Below are 19,160 nucleotides of genomic sequence, written 5' to 3' on the forward strand. Positions count from 1 at the left end.
TTAATTGAGCTTCCCTAATTAAACTTAAATCCCATAATAACCTTGCTTGCTTCATCATTTTGGGAGCTTGGCTCAATGTGCTGTGCTTTTAGGAGAGCACTTGAATTCATTGCTTGTGACCTAGGGGCCTCTTGTGGACATACTGGGTATTACCTCAGAAGGACAATGTGACTAGTAGCTCACTGTACAGTTGGAGTTTTTACAGCATAAACCTTGACCTATACAGTAGCCTATAGTCTACTTTCAAATTACCAAAATAAGACCAAAAAAAATAAACATTCTACAACACAAAGTGGATTTCATTGTTGTTTAAATAATAAACCATGTCCTTTGCCCAGTTATTTAATTTGGATTAGGTTTAAGAATATATTAGAGAAACAATGAACAAACACACAAACAAGCAGTTATCTATGTCACCAACGACAACATATTCTACATTTATTGCAAGAAGCATCAAGTCAGTTAAAGAACAATGCTCAGTGTAAAAACATGTCAAATGACGCATGTCAAATGAACGTATTTCTCCTTAGTTACTTTCTGTAATGATCTTACACAGATTTTACTTTCATCTTCATCCAACAAGTAACAGGAGATTTAAAAATAAAATAAAACTTGAGCAATTCAGTTCTTAATTGTCTCTCTTGACAGTACAGGGCTTCCAGTTTTTACACACATGGGACTCTAACCCCCCACTCTCAAAACTGGATGTGAGGATAATATACAGGAACTACACGCCCCTGGCCAGACCACTCAGCTCTGTGATATTGGTCATGGCACTCCTTTCCCAGCTATAATGCAGGAATACCCATCATGGTCTCATCTATTGTGGGAAGTCTCTCAACACTGGCAAAAGTGAGGCTACTTGCTGGCTGATACCACTCAGTGTTGGAGCTGAGTCTTGCTCCTTGCTTGCGATTCAGCATCTCTGACTATTTCCCCACCTACTCTATTGAAACACTTTCTATACTGAGCACTTGTGTTTGTGCACATTTACAGTTAAGTTATGAAAAAATGTATTCTATACCTAATATAAATGTGATAGCTCTGTCCGTTTATGTTGTTATTCATTCAGCACCATATATCCAAATGCATTAGTCAACATTAATTAACCCTAGTCTGCTAAATTCAGTGTGAATGTTTGATTTGGATATTATTTCATTAATTGGTGCTGCAAGGAAACATCATTTATCTGAATGTTTAAAACCATTCTGCCTGGGTCATTATGATGACTTTTTCTCTTTCTGTCTTAAGTGGATTTTCGTGTGTCTCCTTCTTTCATCACTCCTGGCAAACTTTCTTCCACAGTGGTCGCAGGAGAAGGGTTTTTCTCCAGTGTGTGTCCGGATGTGCGTAGTGAGGTGGTCGCTGCGACTGAAACTGCGCATGCAGATCCGACACTGAAAGGGTTTGTGCCCTGTGTGGATCCTAACGTGTCTGCTCAGCTCGTCCGACCGCGAGAACCTCCTATCGCAGCTCTCTGCTGGGCAAGGGTATGGTCGCTCATGGACAGGCGTTTTGCTTGGGAGGTTTGGATACTTTCTGGGTCTCAATATTGGCCTCAGGGGTAAGTTCGAAGTGTTGTAGGGATTTGGTGGACAAGAGCCCTCTATCGCAGGTCCCCCAATCGTAAAATTCCTTATTGTGTTCAGAGGTGTCAGAGGTGGTGGAACCCTCAGAGAGTCTAGTGAATATGGTAACGCTTTCCTGTCAGGAAATGCCTGGATGTCTCGTTGGCAGTTTGGCTGGAAGAACCCGCTGTAGTCAGGCATGATGTTTAAGAGTGCGCTGTCCACTGTCGACTTTGGTGATGTATAGGATGAGTACGACGGCTGTGGATAAGACATGGGGCAGGTCGACGTTGCCAGGTAGGTTGATTGATCCTGGTACATTTCCCCGGTACAAGAGTAAGACGGCGTAGCATACATGTGGTTTATATCGTGTTGACTCTGCGCCATGGTGCAGCTCACAGTTCCTGCGTAAAGGTTTGGTGGTTCAGGCGAAGGCGAGGTAGACACCGGGGACGAAGCTGCCACCCTTATGTCAGCACTAGCTACGTTAATGGCACCCCCGGGATTCCAGTATTCTACACCTCTAGAATTGATCGAGACCTTCCCGGTGTATGCCACAGCCTGAGTGCGCGGTGGCTGCGTAAAGTTGCCGTGGTAAATAAACTCGAGGGTGCCCCTTTCTTCACTAAAACAATCACCTGCGAAGCAAAGAAAAATAAATGTTAGTTATGTCTCCAAAAAACGTTGATTATTGCTTTTACGCAAGGGTTTTTACTTTAACACTTTTTGTTTTTCGCGCGGTTGCGCACCACTTTGTGGTTTTGTAATGGGTATGTAGGAGGTTTCAAGTCACATAACGATTAAGAACAAATACATTGACTTACCATAGCAGACCATCTACTTGATTAATATTGACCAATAATATGGATTATCCTCAATTTAGGATAATCTCAAATATGACTAATAATGCATTTTAATCCTCAAATTTTTGCAAAGTTGATGAGGACATATGGCTTCTTTTGGCCATAACAGCAAAATAGAAATGAATATTTAACAAAAATATATTAAATGAATTCTTACCCCCCTTGGTTTCACCCAATTGGCCGTGCTGTTTCCAATATGACTCAACTTTTAACCCAGTTCCCGTCTCTGGCAATGATGCGGATATTTCCTCTTCCATTGAATAGATTACCTCTTGAATGTCTTGTATAAAACTACTGGTGGGTACCCAAACTTTGTCAATAGTTTTAGCTGTCATTTTTTTGACAAGACAGTGCGCTTCAAGCCTTTACGCGCCTTTACGCACACAATATATAACCTTCAGCTGTCATGGTAAAAACTCTCCAATGCTGTATTCTCTGCCATATCATATAGTGTTCCCTACGCATGGGAAATATCATCTCATCTCGTTATATTATGGGGATGCAGTATTGTAATATGCATTTAAAGGGAGTCTCTGAATGTCCCGGAACGTCACTGACCATACAAGGACTTGGTGGTTAAAAAAGGAAAAGGTTGGGCTAGGGTTGATGACGACATCAATGAACACTTGTCAATGAATTTAAAAAATACATAACCAAATTACTTTTATTTTTGCATCGTTGTTGTTAGCCTGTTTAAGTTGAGTAAATATTAACACATGTATGGCCTATTTTATTATCAATATAATAATCGGCATGCTGCCAAAAGCCTGCAGGAATTCCGGTAACACTTCACCAAAAATGGATTTATCCGGTTTAATAGACGACACCCTCTTTTTACTTATATGGAATACATCCGCTAAATTTGTGTTCATGAAATATCGGGTCGTGCCAAGGAAGAAGCCCACACAGAAGCATACGAGAAGAACGACTTCTCGCACTGTGCTTTAGAGTGGCGCGTTCCTTAGGAAAGTTGGATCAGTTGGTTAAATTAAGTGTATTCATTTTGTCGTTCTATATCCTTTTATAGTCTAGGCTAACATTTTGCAAAAATGGAAACTTGAATTGATCGAAGTGCTATATCTACGTACATATTTTTTTGTTGTTGAAAAATCTGTATAGGTAAACAGCACATTTATGAAGCCTTCCTAAACCCTAAATTAGGCATGTGCTTCAGGATGCTTTAGAAGGAATATTCCTTAGCCTATAGCACCCTTTATGTAGTATGACTGTTTAGAAATGATTTGTGCACTATACATGTAGTGCCATGAGTTGTCCATTTAGAGTTGTCCATTTAAAGTTGGCCTGTTTGTAGCCTGTGTAAAGGAAGTTCATTAGATAAGCTATTAATCATTTGTGAATCGTGAGTTATGGGTTGCCCACATCTATAGACTGAAAATATGTATGACATATCTCTCCACCTACTCAAGACCCCACTGTATTGAAGGGATCATCTTGGGACAGCAACCCCTTCCTCTCTTCTCAGCAAGCTGCCCTCCGTTGGTGTAAATGACACCTGGCTGATGTCTGTAGGCTTACATGTGACAGGGTTGTTGATCCAAGGGCTGTGGTAGATAGTGATAAAGCAAGGGGAAGCCCTTTAAACACTGTCTCAAGCCCTGCATGTCCACTATGACACTCAGGTAATGAGACTGCTCCTCACGCAAGTAGAGCTAATTGCTATTCTGTCACAGGGGACACTGTCTCCTGATAATGGAGATGATCTTTGGTCTAAATATGCAAAATGTGTCTGACATGTTCCTAATGACATCATACTCCCTAGGAGTTGTTGGCATATTTGTTTCCGAAGGTAGGAATCCTTAAAAGACTAAAAACTTTCCACATATGCCACTGTAGGCTAATGTATGTCATTTTCTATACCCAATATGACAATGTAGGAAACACAAACAAAATGTCCATAGGCTTTTTTATATTGTCTATAACACCAGCAACAACTTTAACACTTGTCCAAATGAACATGATAGACCTACTTAAATAAGACGAGAAGAGAGAGGAGAGGAGAGAGAGAAAAGAGAGGAGAGAGGAGAGAGAGAGGGGGGGAGGGATGGGAGAGCAGAGGAGAGAAGAGAGGAGAGACAGAGAAGAGAGAAAGAGAGAAGAAACAGAGGAGATAAAGAGAGAGGAGAGAAAAGAGAGAAGAGACAGACAAGAGGGAGGAGAGAAAGAAGAGAGAGAGGAGAGAGAAAGTGGAATTGAACATGATAGACCTACTTAAATAAGATGAGAAGAGAGAGAGGAGAGAAGAGAGAGAAGAGAGAGGAGAGAGAGAGGAGAGAAGAGAGAGAAGAGAGAGGAGAGAAGAGAGAGAGAGGAGAGAGAAGAGAGAGAGAAGAGAAGAGAAGAGAAAGAGAGAGAGGGGAGTGAGGGGGAGAGAAGAGAGGAGAGACAGACAAGAGAGAAAAAGAGAAGGGAGAGATGAGAGAGAAGAGACAGACAAGAGAGAGGAGATAAAGAGAAGAGAGAGAGAAGAAAGAGTAGAGAGAGGAGACAAGAGAGACAAGAGAGAGGAGATAAAGAGAAGAGAGAGATGAGATGGAAGAGAGAGAGGAGAAAGAGAGAACAGAGAGAGAGGAGAGAAGAGAGAGATAAGAAGAGAGAGAGAGGAGAGTGAAAGGAGAGACAGAATAGAGAGAACAGAGAGAGGAGAGAAGAGAGAAGAAATAGAGAAGAGAGAGAAAGAGAAGAAAGGAGAGAGAGAGCAGATATAGAGGAGAGAAGAGAGAGAGGAGTTAGAATAGAGAGAGGAGATAGAAGATAGAGAGAAGAAAGAGAGAAGAGGGAGAAAGAGAAGAAAGGAGTGAGAGAGCAGATATAGAGGAGAGAAGAGAGAGAGGAGTTAGAATAGAGAGAGGAGATAGAAGATAGAGAGAAGAAAGAGAGAGAGAGGAATGACTAGTGAGAAGTTGTTCCCTCCCAATCCCCTCTCCCCTTGTTGGGGGGAAAAGGGATCCCTTTTTAAGTACTCTTTTTAACGCCCACAGTTCCAAAAATGTTAGTGTATTGTGTGAACGCCGCCTTCCTCAGGCAGATGGGTTTTTTCCAGGTCCAGTGTCCGGCCGATAGGCTGCACAGCGTGCCTCCGTGGGGAATGGTGCCCTCCTTGCACCCCTCGCCCACGCTCCGCCACATTGAGCGCGATTTAGAGGAGGGGGCATTTTGTGTTGCCTATGTCTCAGTGTCACCTAGGGGTCTGGAGAGCCCCGCATGACGATTAATCAAGTGTCATGTGTGGTTTTTGTTAATATGGATCTTTGTTTTCTATCACTATGCTGATATAGGAGAATTTGCTTTGTTATTGTGTTGTGTTTTTTTTGTCAAATAGTTAATACATTCCAAATATATAATGTTTGAGGTTTGCATTAAGCTATCTTATACATTAAAAACTGACCAGAGAATAACCATTCATAAATGCACGTATTGCAAATGGAATGAATGTATGTCTAGATGTGTTTAAATCACCCCTGACTTGAATCTTAGACATCTTTGAAATCACAAAAAAAACTGTTTTAAGAATGACTTTACACTACAGCATCAATAATTAATAGTACACTATTGTACATCACTTTCTTTTGTGCTTACTTTCAAAACCCTCTATTGTGAAATTGAGGCCTGCTTGCTTGTCTAGTATTTTGAGCAGCAATAAGATACAATGTCCAAATGATAGCCTAGTTAGTAGCAGCCTACCAATACACAGTGGCACTCGTTAGAAGTAGTGTGTGTGTATACAGTGATATACTGTACTTCATCAAGAGGTTTAAATCATTTCATACCTAACAGTTAACATATTGGGTATATATTGTAAAGGTTTAAATCATTTCATACCTAACAGTTAACATATTGGGTATATATTGTAAAGGTTTAAATCATTTCATACCTAACAGTTAACATATTGGGTATATATTGTAAAGGTTTAAATCATTTCATACCTAACAGTTAACATATTGGGTATATATTGTAAAGGTTTAAATCATTTCATACCTAACAGTTAACATATTGGGTATATATTGTAAAGGTTTAAATCATTTCATACCTAACAGTTAACATATTGGGTATATATTGTAAAGGTTTAAATCATTTCATACCTAACAGTTAACATATTGGGTATATATTGTTAACATGTGTATTTAGAAAGTGATCTATTCTACATATTTTTTACAAGCTTAAAACAACAACACTGTAACTTTGGTCCAGTTTCCCGGACACAGAATGAGCCTAGTCTTAGACTTAAAGCTATGCTGTGTTTGGGGAAACGGGCCCTAAGATTTCTGCATGTTCAAGAAAACTGCAGGGGACAAAGAAAACACACACACACACACACACACACACACACACACACACACATGAAACAGCCCCTGGATTGCTTACCTGTAATATAACAAAGATACTGGTATGTCTCCTCGTTCAGGCCCCGAGGCAGTGATAGCAGGGCCTCAGATAGAGACAAATGCTTCTGCGGTGGCAGTCCCCTAACATCTGAGCAACCACAGTTACCCGCTAGATTCTTACTCCTCCAATGGAGTGGGTCATATAATGTTTCTTTTTCTGAGCGACTGATGGAAAAAGAAACAATAGGATTGTTCCCACTTCACTTTGCTTCCACCCTCACAGTTAAAATTGTTATGATAATGAAGTGGATTTGTGAGACCCAGCAGATTGGAATAGAAAAGCTCTCTTTGATCGGAGGAGTCTGAGGTGTTTGGGTCACTCAAACCCCATGCCTGGGGCGTGGCCTGGGTGACAGCTGCTCTCATGACGATGGAACTCCAGGAGAGGGTCATCTCAGAGACCCAACAACCATCTATGAAGAATGAATTTCCAAAGAACATGTAGTTTTAGATTCCTCCAAATTTGGATGAGCTACATTGTAGCCTATGAGTTAACCCTCATTTGCTTCATATCCTCCATCAGGTGTCTCATGTGATTTTGGAAATGGAAAACACAGAAGATGCATGCAATGTGCATTTATTTGTTTTGACTTTTTGATTACCTAGATAAGTTGTTTATTCTTGTTCTAAAAGTGAGGGAATCGATGGACTGTGTGTGTCCATTGAGAACCGCCGTTCAAAAACACAGGTTCAGATTATTTCTTGAAGTGCTTTATAATCGCTGAATAATCACACTGGGGTAGGGAAATTGTGTGTGTCTGTGAGTGTGCGTGTGTGAGTGTGTTTGTTTGTGTGTGTGTGCGTGTGTGTGTGTGTGTGTGTGTGTGTGTGTGTGTGTGTGTGTGTGTGTGTGTGTGTGTGTGTGTGTGTGTGTGTGTGTGTGTGTGTGTGTGTGTGTGTGTGTGTGTGTGTGTGTGTGTGTGTGCGTGTGAGAGAGAGAGAGAGAGAGAGAGAGAGAGCAAGAGAGCAAGAGAGAGAGAAAGAGATAGAGAGAGAGAGCGAGAGAGAGAGATAGAGAGAGAGAGAGCGCGAGAGAGAGAGAGAGAGAGAGGCACACAAGGGAATAACCCCCTCCCCACTAGGATGAGTGGGTAGATGCCCACGAGGAGATGGATGACTGTGCTCTGGAAGGTTGATGGGTGGTGTCATGTCTTAAAATATGAGACAAAGAGAAAAGGTCTTACTTGGCAAATAAAGGAAATAACTCACTGCTAGTTGTTTTCCTTTATATTGGGAAAACATGATGAAATACTGGAACAATTGATTATTAGAAACAATTTTATCAACATGCCATATATACATAATGTCCCCTGTTCTTTAATTTGGGTGTTACAATCTCCGTTATTTATTATTCAGAATCATATTATATTTCAATAGTCAGACATGACCAACTTAAGAAAAACTCAGTTGAAAGTAAATTATTGTGCAAGCACAGAAGGATGTGTTATGTTCTTGCTGCTGTTTGATGTATTAATTAATCACAGAGAGTAGGCTATTGTATTCACCAGTGGGCTTACCAGTCCAGTGCAATCTCAAACACAAATGCAAATCTCAAACACAAACCGTTGTTCATCTACAACAATCTGATATCTGAATGTTGGCGCCGGATGGAAAAGTGTGCTCCTCAAATGGCTCATACTGTGTATCTATGAGGGCAGACAATATTGGCATAATGAGCAGCGTGTCAAAATGACATGGGCATTTCACCCACCTGTCAATCAAGTAGTGGTCAGAAGCCACGCAGTTAAACATAAATGGATTCTGTGCTGTTTGTTCAGCTTCAAGTCTGTAGGGTGATTGATGAACTGATGAATAGATAATGTAGACTACATTATTAGCCGACACAAGATACATTTGTTAAATTTGACTTTTAGGCTAGATTGGAAAATAGTATATAGCATGCATGCTACTCCCATAGGCTATTAGGCCCAGGAAGTTATGTATTTAAAGGCCCAGTGCAGTCAAACATTTGGATTTTTTTTGTGTTTTATATATATTGCCAAACTATGAGGTTGGAATAATACTGTGAACTTGTGAAAATTAGGATAATGCCCTTTCAGTGTAAGAGCTGTTTGAAAAGACTGCCTGAAATTTCAGCCTGTTTTGGTGGGATGGAGTTTTCACCAGGTAGTGAATTAGTTAAGAAAGAGAGTTCCTAACCTCTCTGCCAATTACAGCTAGTTTTTCCTTCCCCTCCCCACTGAGACCACTCCCAGACAGTCCTAGCAACATTCTTGCTTTAGAAATTGTTCTTTGCTAGGAATATATATATACTTTTTCCCCCTCCAATTTAATGGAAAACAATTACAGTAAGGTACTTAATTGTTACCCAGAAATGATTTGATATTGACACAAAAATGGTTGCATTGGACCTTTAATAGATGTTGGCATTTTCCACATGATTAATTCCACAAAATGAACAGCCATATAACTGACTATAAAGAACTGACGATTATGTTTTTATTTTATTAATATGACTATTCCTGTATTCCGGATTATGTGAATGCAAAATGAACAACATGTGGGGAGAAAATTAAATGACAGGATCCAATAACTTTCCATTTGGTGTTTGTCATGTAAATGTATTTATTTACCTTGAATCACACATGAAGCCAAAACGGGATTATTTTTTGGGGCATACCAAAAAGAGCACATTAGCGCCATCAAGTGGATATGTGTTCCAATGTAAAGCTCAGTTCCCGTGATGCATCACACCTCCATTTTTCATGTGACCCCAGACTGCCAATAAAATCGCGTTTAAGAAATTCCGCTTAAGCCATTGGCTGTACATCTCGGATGAAGAACATTTAAATTTGTGTTTGAAAATTCCGCACGATAGAGCGCCAGCGGTGACGGAAGTCATATTTGTTTAAAATTACTTACCTACAAGATAATTGTTCAAAAGAAACAATAGAGGTAAGACTTTTGACAATTTTGAGGCTCGTTTCCAGTAGTTGTATATCACAATATTTGCTAACGGTAGCTAACTTTCTAAAGTAGGCAGTTATCTTGGTTAACGCTAGCTGGCTCACGTTAATGTTAGTTGACTAGTCAGAGTAGGGGCTATGTTAGCTAGCTAATACATTTGTTTTTTTAATGGGGGAAACTGTTTGTGTGTTACAGTTGACGTTTACAGTATTGAGAGTTCTGCAAACATGTCTACGCACAACTCGTTCAGTGTCGCAAAAAAGGATGAGAAGGGGAGAAATATTCAAGTCGTTGTGAGATGCAGGTAAACTAAACTTGACTTGTATGAAACCAGTGGGAGTTGGGACTAAAAGCAACTTGATCATAGCTAATTAACTTGCTAGCTAAATGGACAAGAACATAAGTCTTTATCACAGCAACAGTAGCTAGTTAGCCTAATGTTGTCTTGCTAAATTCTCTGCCCATGCTTCTTCAGACCCTTCAACAACGCGGAACGCAAGTCTGCCGCCCATGGAGTCATTGACACAGTGGAAAATCGAAAGGAGATCAATGTGCGAACGGGGGGGATTGGCGACAAGGCAGCTAGGAAGACGTACACTTTTGATATGGTAACTAATGTAACGTTCTTTGTCTAAACTGGACAAACCACTATACTTTGGTTGCAAGGTCATTTGTTCCTAATGTGCAAATTACATGTTATCAAACCCTCGCCTTAGGTGTTTGGTCCATCTGCCAAGCAAATTGATGTCTACAAGAGTGTTGTCTGCCCTATTTTGGATGAAGTGATAGGTGGATACAATTGTACAGTTTTTGCGTAAGTACTACCTAAGCAGGGATTAAGTGGCATGTCCACAAGGTTACATTTATCCATTTGAAGCTGACACCTGCCACTGAAGGTGATTGTCAATTTTGTACATTTTTTTGACTAAATATTTTCTTTCTGTCATTTAGGTATGGCCAAACGGGAACAGGAAAGACTTTTACAATGGAAGGAGAAAGATCTCCAAATGAAGAATTTACATGGGAAGAGGTATAACATAACTTGTATCAGATCTGTCAATTAACTTGTTTAAAAAAATAGTTTTCAGTATTTGTGATTTGAATGGACTCTTTCAGGATCCTCTTGCTGGTATCATTCCCCGGACACTTCATCAGATATTTGAGAAGCTGTCTGAAAGTGGGACAGAGTTTTCTGTCAAGGTTTCCTTGCTGGAGATCTACAATGAAGAGTTGTTTGACCTGCTCAGCCCTTTTCCTGACGTCACTGAACGTCTTCAGTTGTTTGATGATCCACGTAACAAGGTACTAACCAGTCTCTTATGTACGTACCTAATGGGTTGAGTTACACGTGTCTGTCAACATTTACTGCTGCCCCCCCAGGGTGATCTTCTTACTCTAATGGTCATATTAAAACCTGCAGTTGAAGGTTAAATATAATTTCTGGGCCTCCCGGGTGGTGCAGTGCCACCAGAGACTCTGGGTTCGCGCCCAGGCTCTGTCGTAACCGGCCGCTACCGGGAGGTCCGTGGGGCGACGCACAATTGGCCTAGTGTCGTCTGGGTTAGGGAGGGTTTGGCCGGTAGGGAAATCCTTGTCTCATCGTGCACCAGCGACTCCTGTGGCGGGCCGGGCGCAGTGCGTGCTAACCAAGGTTGCCAGGTGCATGGTGTTTCCTCTGACACATTGGTGCGGCTGGCTTCCGTCGTTGGATGGCGCCGTGTTAAGAAGCGGTGCGGCTTGGTTGGGTTGTGTATCGGAGGACACATGACTTTCAACCTTCGTCTCTCCTGCTAGTTGTAGCGATGAGACAAGATAGTAGCTACTAAACAATTGGATATCACGAAATTGGGGAGGAAAAGGGGTAAAAATGTAAAATAAATATATATATTTTAATTTGACCCCTTTTCCTCCCCAATTTCGTGTTATCCAATTGTTTAGTAGCTACTATCTTGTCTCATTGCTACAACTCCCGGATATCTATCTATATAATTAATTTCTGTCCTTCAGAGGGGTGTTATCATCAAGGGCCTGGAAGAAATCACAGTACACAACAAAAATGAGGTTTACCAGATTTTGGAGCGTGGATCTGCCAAGAGGAAAACTGCCTCCACTCTCATGAATGCCTACTCCAGGTAAACCTGCATGTCTGACCAAATAAACTTGTCTCATACTAAACCACAAGGTGTAAATGTTTAGTTGAGTGTTTGTTTGTATTTATCTGCCCCTTTTTGTTTTTCAGCCGCTCTCACTCAGTTTTCTCCGTCACGATTCATATGAAGGAGATAACTGTTGATGGAGAGGAACTGGTCAAGATTGGAAAACTGAACTTGGTATGGTTAACTGGTATTACCTACAAATGCATTGTCATGCATGCTTTACCAGTGACATACAAAGATGGATAGCACATTTGACCTGTATGTGCACCTGCTTGTGTTGCCATCAGGAATTCTAGCTAACCTGACCCTCACCTTGTAGGTTGACCTTGCTGGCAGTGAGAACATCGGTCGGTCCGGGGCTGTGGACAAGCGGGCGCGTGAGGCTGGCAACATCAACCAGTCTCTGCTGACACTGGGCAGGGTGATCACTGCACTGGTGGAGAAGAGGCCCCATGTGCCCTACAGGGAGTCCAAACTCACCCGCATCCTCCAGGACTCATTGGGAGGCCGCACTAAGACTTCCATCATTGCCACAGTTTCACCAGCCTCCATCAACTTGGAGGTGTGTTTGTCTGGCTTTGTTATTTTCTCTTGGCACCAATGTCTAGATTGATATCTAATTTGATCAATCCTCAACTTTTCGTTTCATGAAATCCCCAGGAAACTCTGAGCACACTGGATTATGCCAACAGGGCCAAGAACATCATGAACAAGCCTGAGGTGAACCAGAAGTTGACAAAGAGAACTCTTATCAAGGTATATAAGCACAGAACAAAACCTCTCAATTTGAGTATGAATGCTCTGTTTACTTTAAGCATGTGTATTTTATTTGTGGTAAAACATCTGGACTGAAAATATTGAATTTCATCATCAGGAATACACAGAGGAAATTGAGCGTCTAAAACGGGATTTGGCTGCCACTCGTGACAAGAATGGAGTGTATCTGTCATCTGAGAACTATGAGTAAATGCCCATTGTACAACACACACATGTTGTGTATGAATCAAATGTTTATTTCTAAAGTCTGAATCCCTTCAAAAGGAGTAAGTATATTTCATTAATCCCCTTAGGAGCATGGCAGCTGCGATATCTTCCCAAGAGGATCACATAACTGAATACACAGAGAAGATTGCTGCAGTGGAGGAGGAACTGAAGAGCGTAAGCTTATTTAGAAAGTACTCTCATATTTTACTTCCTGTTTTTGGATGAGCAGCACCATGGTTACCGGCTCCACTTGACTCATCAAACATGTGTAACCATCCCTCCTCCCCAGGTTACAGAGCTGTTTGAGGATCGCAAGGAGAAGCTGGACAAGTGCACCAATGACCTAGAGGAGAAGAACCAGAAGCTGCAGGAGACTCACAGGGACCTGCAGCAGACCAAGCAGAAGCTCACTGAGGAGGAGTTTATAGTGTCTGAGCTGGCCACCACCGAGGAGAAACTGTACACCACTGCAGACAAGGTTAGGGTGACATCATTACGACCAGTTAGGACAATGTATAAGGGCTTCTACTAAATGACTAAAATTACACTTGAGTATGTACAGGATATTCAGAACTGTTTTAGTCTAAAGTTATGAGTTAATGTTATCCCAGTTGCTGACAACTGTTGACGAAAGCACCAAAGACGTGTCTGGCCTGCATGCGAAGCTGGAGAGGAAGAAAAAGGTTGAGGAGCACAACTCTGAGATCCAGATGAGTTTCGCAGACTGCATGGATGCTATGTTCAGCCAGATGCAGAAATCTGTAGAAGACCAGCACAGCAAACACCAGGGCATGCTGGACTCCTACAAAACCTCAGTTGGTGAGATGCTTGAAATGGTTCAGTACTTTGAGTGATATGAGAGCATCATAGAATTTGATATCCAATTTAGTCTTTTACTCTCCCCCCTCAGAGGGTCTTCTCGCAGTCAACGACAAAGCTTTCAAAGGAGCCATGGCTACTGTAGCCACGTCCTTCTGCAGCATCAAAGACCTGGTTGCTGATGGCATGACCAAGTGTCAGGCTAAGATGATGGAGCAGGAGACGCTGTGTGTGGAGGCTAAAAACAGTCTGCACCAGGTTTTGGTAAGAAATAAAGCTGATCTTTTCTATTTTTTGTTGCATGAATCTGTATGAATAGAGGTGGGAGAGGTTTCATGATAAATGCAATCCTGGGTTAACAGGAGGAGCATAAGCTGGAGCTTGAGGAGGTCCTGGTGGCCCAGGTGTTGCCTGGTCTGAGTGCTGTCATGGCCATGAATGACAGCCTGAGGAAGACACTGGAGACCCACCATGCCCTGGCAGCTAAGGTAAGGGAAGCTGGCTGAAATAATGCACAATACTGTTCTCAAAATACTTTTGAGTATACATGATGGACAACTTCGTGAATGTATTCCTTTTCTCCAGATGGAGTCCATGAAGGTGGAGGTGGCGTCGTTCTTCAGTGGCCATGCCCAGGACCTGGCTACCCTGAGGGAGACTGCAACAGAAGGTCTCGGCTCCCTAAAGACTGAGCACGACAACCTGAAGGAACAGATCAGCAGAGCAGACAAGGAGCACCAGACAGTAAGGCCTGGGATCTGCTTGGGGTTGTGTAGTCTAAAACAGGGGTGTCAAACCTATGGCTTGTAGGCCATGGGAAAATATCGATATACTTTAAAATGACTAAAATGTCAACTGTCAAAATAATGGACCAACGTTCAGTTTCTTCACTGTCCAGTTCGCTAATTATCATCACAAATGAAGCCTAGACAGTGAGAGCATGAAATTACAAAAACGATGGACTGTTGTTTTGGGCAAATGTTGACAGCAGTGTTTCAATGTGGCCCCCGGGACTAAATTTGTCTTGACACCCCTAGTTTAAAGTTCTTTTTCAGATCATTGCAAAGTAATACTACACCTTCAGATTCACAATAGTGTTGCTCTTGCAGTGGTGTCTACTCTGCTTTGAAGCCATTGATCCAGTCCCTGTTCAACATCTAAATGTTGATGAAAACTCCTGTCATTCTCACTATCAAGGCTGTATGGTCAACAAGTGTGCTTTTCTATCTGACCTTGTGACATCCCTTCTGTTTCTGGTCGTACAGGGCATGACCCAGGTGATCCAGTGTCTGCAGAACCAGCTCAACCTCCTGGCCATGGAGACCCAGAATAACTATGCCGGCCTGATGAATGCCTCCGACGCCCTGCAGGTCCCTATTCAGTCCCTTCAGCAGACCCTTCAAACGTAAGTGCAACTGGGCTGTCTTAACTGGGCCATTGACATATCTAATGATTTCTGTCCATAGTGTGGGCTTTGTTCATTTGAATCTGCATATTTTTCACCTGATGTTTGCCAGGGCAGAGCCACTAACTTTGCTGCCCTTCTCCAGGAGATGCAGTGTGTCTGAGAACCAGACCGCCACCCAAAAGGAACATCTAGAGTCTACCACTGCCAGCTTGATCTCTGAGGTCCAACAGACTGCCCAGGAGGCCATGCGCACAGTGGACGAGTCTTCCTGCTACTGCAGCCACCTGCACAGCTCTCTGACCCAGCTAGGTGAGAAGAGTCTGCAGTGGTGTGCCTCTACCGAAGATGGCATTGACTCCCAGGCCCAGGCTCAGCTCACCCTGATCAGAGACCAAACCGCCTCTGCTCAGACCCTGCTAACGGTAAACTATACACTCGGATAGATTGTTAGGCAGTTTTACCTCAAACGGTTACTTGTTGGTGTATGAAATGGAGTACTAAGTATTTTTTTAGCCCTTGACAGTTTTTCTTGCACTGCAATTTTTGTTTTGCAAAATTGGTTAGCTTTGAAATCCCTGCGCAGCTTCTTACAAGGCTGTAATCATTATGACTGAAATCTCAACCTGTGTTTCTCTGGTGTGATTCAGAGAGTGGAGCAGAGCTGTGAGGAGAGAGTCCAGGAAGTGAGTGGGCAGCTGAAGCAGCAGCAGGAGATGGTGAAGGAGGGTCTGGGGTCCATGAAGGAGCAGACGTCACTGGACCAGAACACCCTGGAACACCACCAGACGGAACTCAAGGCCCACTTGGAGGATGGCCTGGCCCGTGTTCACAGCTTCCTCAGCGATGAACTCCTACAGGATGTCCCAACTGGTGAGCCTGACATGGATGTAATGTTAATCTGGCTTTTTTCTTTTCTACGTATTTGTCTGAGTCACTGACCTGTCATGTTTCCTTCAATTTGTTCTGGTAGGTGCAACTCCTCGGAGAAGGGACTTTGTGTACCCTCGTCTCTTGGCCAAGTCGAAGAGCAGAGCAGAACTGCTGGAGAACCTCTGCCACAAGCAGGAGGAGCTGCAGACGGCCCTGTTCCAATGTGACGCATTGGAGGAGGAGAAGCAGGTTGATCAGGTACACTTAAAAAATTAGAGCCCAGTATTTCCTGGTTGGGTCATGTGGGTTTGGGGCTGTATGGCAGATTACATTGACATAATTACATGAAGTCAACTGTACAGACTATGAACTTCGACTGATCTTGACTGTTCAGCATGAATGACATGTAATGACAATGAAAAGGGTGACTTTCAGAGTACAGTAGCTTTAACCTGACTGTTGCCATAGGACTCTCTGGAGGATGAGGTGAGCGGCTATGGCTACGTCACTGAGCCGCCTTACATAGACGAAAACCTCATGTGCTACGAGAGCGGGAGAGTGCCGTTCTTCAAGGTAAGATTACTTTGGTGTTTCTGTTTGGTTAAGTTCTCATCTCCCAGTCCCAGCTATAGATGTCATTGTTTGATTGTAATGTTCTCTTTCCTTTCAGCAAAAGAAGGCCGGCAAGAAAGAAAAATCTGTTAATCGTTCCAAGATGGTAGATAATGATACTCAGGCAACGCCGGTCAGGTCAAAGTTACCACTCAGGTGTCAGAACTAGTTCTAGATTTTCAACATTTCTAGCCCCTCTGAGTTTCACGGTTGATGTTATGCTCCATCTGCTCCGTTATCCACCACAAATCAGTCAATGTCCAAAAAGGTTAGAACCAGCTCACCTGCTTTTACACCATGATTTAACCATTAGATGTTCAGTGTTTATTTAGATATTTTTTTTTAGGCTGCAATATGGACCTGACCAAAGTCCAATAGAAATGTTATAGATCTGTCATTCAAAATGAAAGCAAGTCAAAAGTGCTAGATCTGTTCTATGCTACCTGTTTCTTGGGGTGTTATTTTGATTTTGTACACCAGCTTAAAACTGAAAATACAATATTTTTGGTTATTGAAATATATTTCACAGCGGTTTAGATGGTACAATGATTCTGTACACTATACATTGCTTGTTTTGTCGCAAACTGAAATTAGGTAAACTTAAGAATTTTCGCAACCAGGAAATGGCAGATTTCTGCATATTGCACCTTTTTAAAGGAGTAGTTTCACCATATTAAAACAAGTGATTCACGTAAAAGGGTTGACCTTCAAATAGGGGACTTTTTTAAAAAATACCTTAATGTATAAGTAATTACATTCAGAAAAGACTTTCAAAGCAACAATAAATAAGGCTTTCTAAATGTGGTAAACATGAGATGTTGGTTAAAATGTATATGTATACTCTGACTTCTAGGGAGATGCTAAAGTGCCAATAATCAGCATTATTGATATTTATTCATTTACTATCTTTTGTGTTCTATATTAAAGGCACTTCATTCTAATATAACATGCTTTTAAAATGAGGATTTGTACACAATTTTTACTTAAAACAAAGGGGTGCAAAGTTATTTGTGGAACTGCCCTTTAATGTAATTTACTATTCATTGGTTCAAACCTTCGATTTATTAAAGTTTTGACAAATGTAAACGTGTCATTTTGTCACTCACGGGGTTGGCGTAAAAACATGTTCAAATACTTAAACATATTGTCTCGACTCTAGGTTGTACCTTTAGATTTCGAGAAAATCCGCAAATAAGGAAGAATGTTTCACATCTCTTTGACTATTCTAAACCCAAACATCGGCCAGGTCTGCTTCGTAAGCGTTCCCGGAAGTATCAAGATGTTGCGCCTTTGGGTTTAGAAACTGGTGTAACTACACCCAGGTAGTAAGGCGGACATTTCTGAGTTTCCTAGTTCCGACTAATATATCTACGTTTCTCAGACAAATGCGCTTTGATTTGGCGTTTGTTTAGCATCGCCTGTATAGGCGGAATTAGCTTATTTTAGACAATGACGCTGCGCCGTCATAGAGGAAGCCACTCCAGCTAGCTAATTTATTACCTTCACCTTGCTTTATAACCTTCACCTTGCTTTATAACTAGCTAGCTAATACTATCTTTAGTTCCTTTTGAACAATTTACATATTGTAATATATCCGTCGCTGCTAATGTTATTCTGCCAGAGATGATGAAATCCCAGAAGCTTTGCAGTATCTTGTTGAATCTTAGCTAACTAGTTAACTCTCCAGTCATTTGCATAAGCATTAAAGCTACACCAGTCTGCAAGATTTCCCGCTGTTCAATGGCCATTTCAATTAATTAATTATACACATTTATTTTTGAGGAATATAACATCCTGCCATAGCCCAATATGTACTCCTAATGAACCTACCATTACTCCTTATTGGCCCAAGGACCTTACAGTGCTTTCAGAAAGTATTCACACCCCTTTTACATTTTGTTGTGTTACCGCCTGAATTTATAATTTCTGTCACTGATCTACACACAATCTCAATGTGAAGTGGAATTTTGTTTGTAGAACATTTTTAGAAATGTATTTGCAAGAATAAAAAGCTGAAATGTCTTTAGTCAACATGTATTCACGTATACATTTGCATCCTGTAGCTCTAACTCCAAAAAGTTCTGGGACACTAAAGTCCATGGAGAACAAGAGTACCTCCTCCCACTGCACTGAGGCTAGGTAACATGGGCATCACCGATAAATCCGTGATAATCGAAAACTTCAACAAGCATTTCTCAACGGCTGGCCATGCCTTCCTCCTGGCTACTCCAACCTCTGCCAACAGCTCCCCCCCCCCCCCCCCCCCCCCCCCCCCCCCCGCAGCTACTCGCCCAATCCTATCCAGGTTCTCCTTTACCCAAATCCAGATAGCAGATGTTCTGAAAGAGCTGCAAAACCTGGACCCGTACAAGTCAGCTGGTCTTGACAATCTGGACCCTCTATTTCTGGAGCTATCCGCCGCCATTGTCGCAACCCCTATTACCAGCCTGTTCAACCTCTCATATCGTCTGAGATCCCCAAGGACTGGAAAGCTGCTGCACTCATCCCCCTCTTCAAAGGGGGAGACACCCTGGACCCAAACTGTTACA

The 19,160-nt window shown here is 42.0% G+C and overlaps 2 protein-coding genes across 2 annotated transcripts; one reads left to right on the plus strand and one right to left on the minus strand.

Annotated features, from left to right (window-relative positions):
• Positions 1 to 329: 329 nt before the first annotated feature.
• On the minus strand, positions 330 to 2,926 carry LOC109890004 (early growth response protein 2b-like). Its single transcript, XM_020481947.2, has 2 exons — positions 2,589 to 2,926; positions 330 to 2,206 (listed from the first exon to the last, which is right to left on the minus strand). Exons 1-2 carry the CDS (start codon positions 2,764 to 2,766, stop codon positions 1,221 to 1,223), a joined length of 1,164 nt encoding a protein of 387 aa, XP_020337536.1. The 5' UTR covers positions 2,767 to 2,926; the 3' UTR covers positions 330 to 1,220.
• Positions 2,927 to 9,632: 6,706 nt separating this feature from the next.
• LOC109890006 (kinesin-like protein KIF11-B) lies at positions 9,633 to 17,697 on the plus strand. Its single transcript, XM_020481949.2, has 23 exons — positions 9,633 to 9,750; positions 9,958 to 10,066; positions 10,238 to 10,370; positions 10,479 to 10,576; positions 10,714 to 10,792; positions 10,879 to 11,064; positions 11,770 to 11,894; positions 12,002 to 12,092; positions 12,238 to 12,480; positions 12,579 to 12,674; positions 12,793 to 12,881; positions 12,989 to 13,076; positions 13,192 to 13,380; positions 13,514 to 13,721; positions 13,813 to 13,985; positions 14,084 to 14,209; positions 14,307 to 14,465; positions 14,987 to 15,126; positions 15,272 to 15,551; positions 15,777 to 15,999; positions 16,100 to 16,257; positions 16,468 to 16,572; positions 16,670 to 17,697. The coding sequence occupies exons 2-23, from the start codon at positions 9,990 to 9,992 to the stop codon at positions 16,778 to 16,780; spliced, it is 3,177 nt and encodes a 1,058-aa protein (XP_020337538.1). The 5' UTR covers positions 9,633 to 9,750; positions 9,958 to 9,989; the 3' UTR covers positions 16,781 to 17,697.
• The last annotated feature ends 1,463 nt before the right edge of the window (positions 17,698 to 19,160 follow it).

This window comes from Oncorhynchus kisutch, linkage group LG4 (assembly GCF_002021735.2).
Source record: "Oncorhynchus kisutch isolate 150728-3 linkage group LG4, Okis_V2, whole genome shotgun sequence".
Taxonomy (NCBI): domain Eukaryota; kingdom Metazoa; phylum Chordata; class Actinopteri; order Salmoniformes; family Salmonidae; genus Oncorhynchus; species Oncorhynchus kisutch.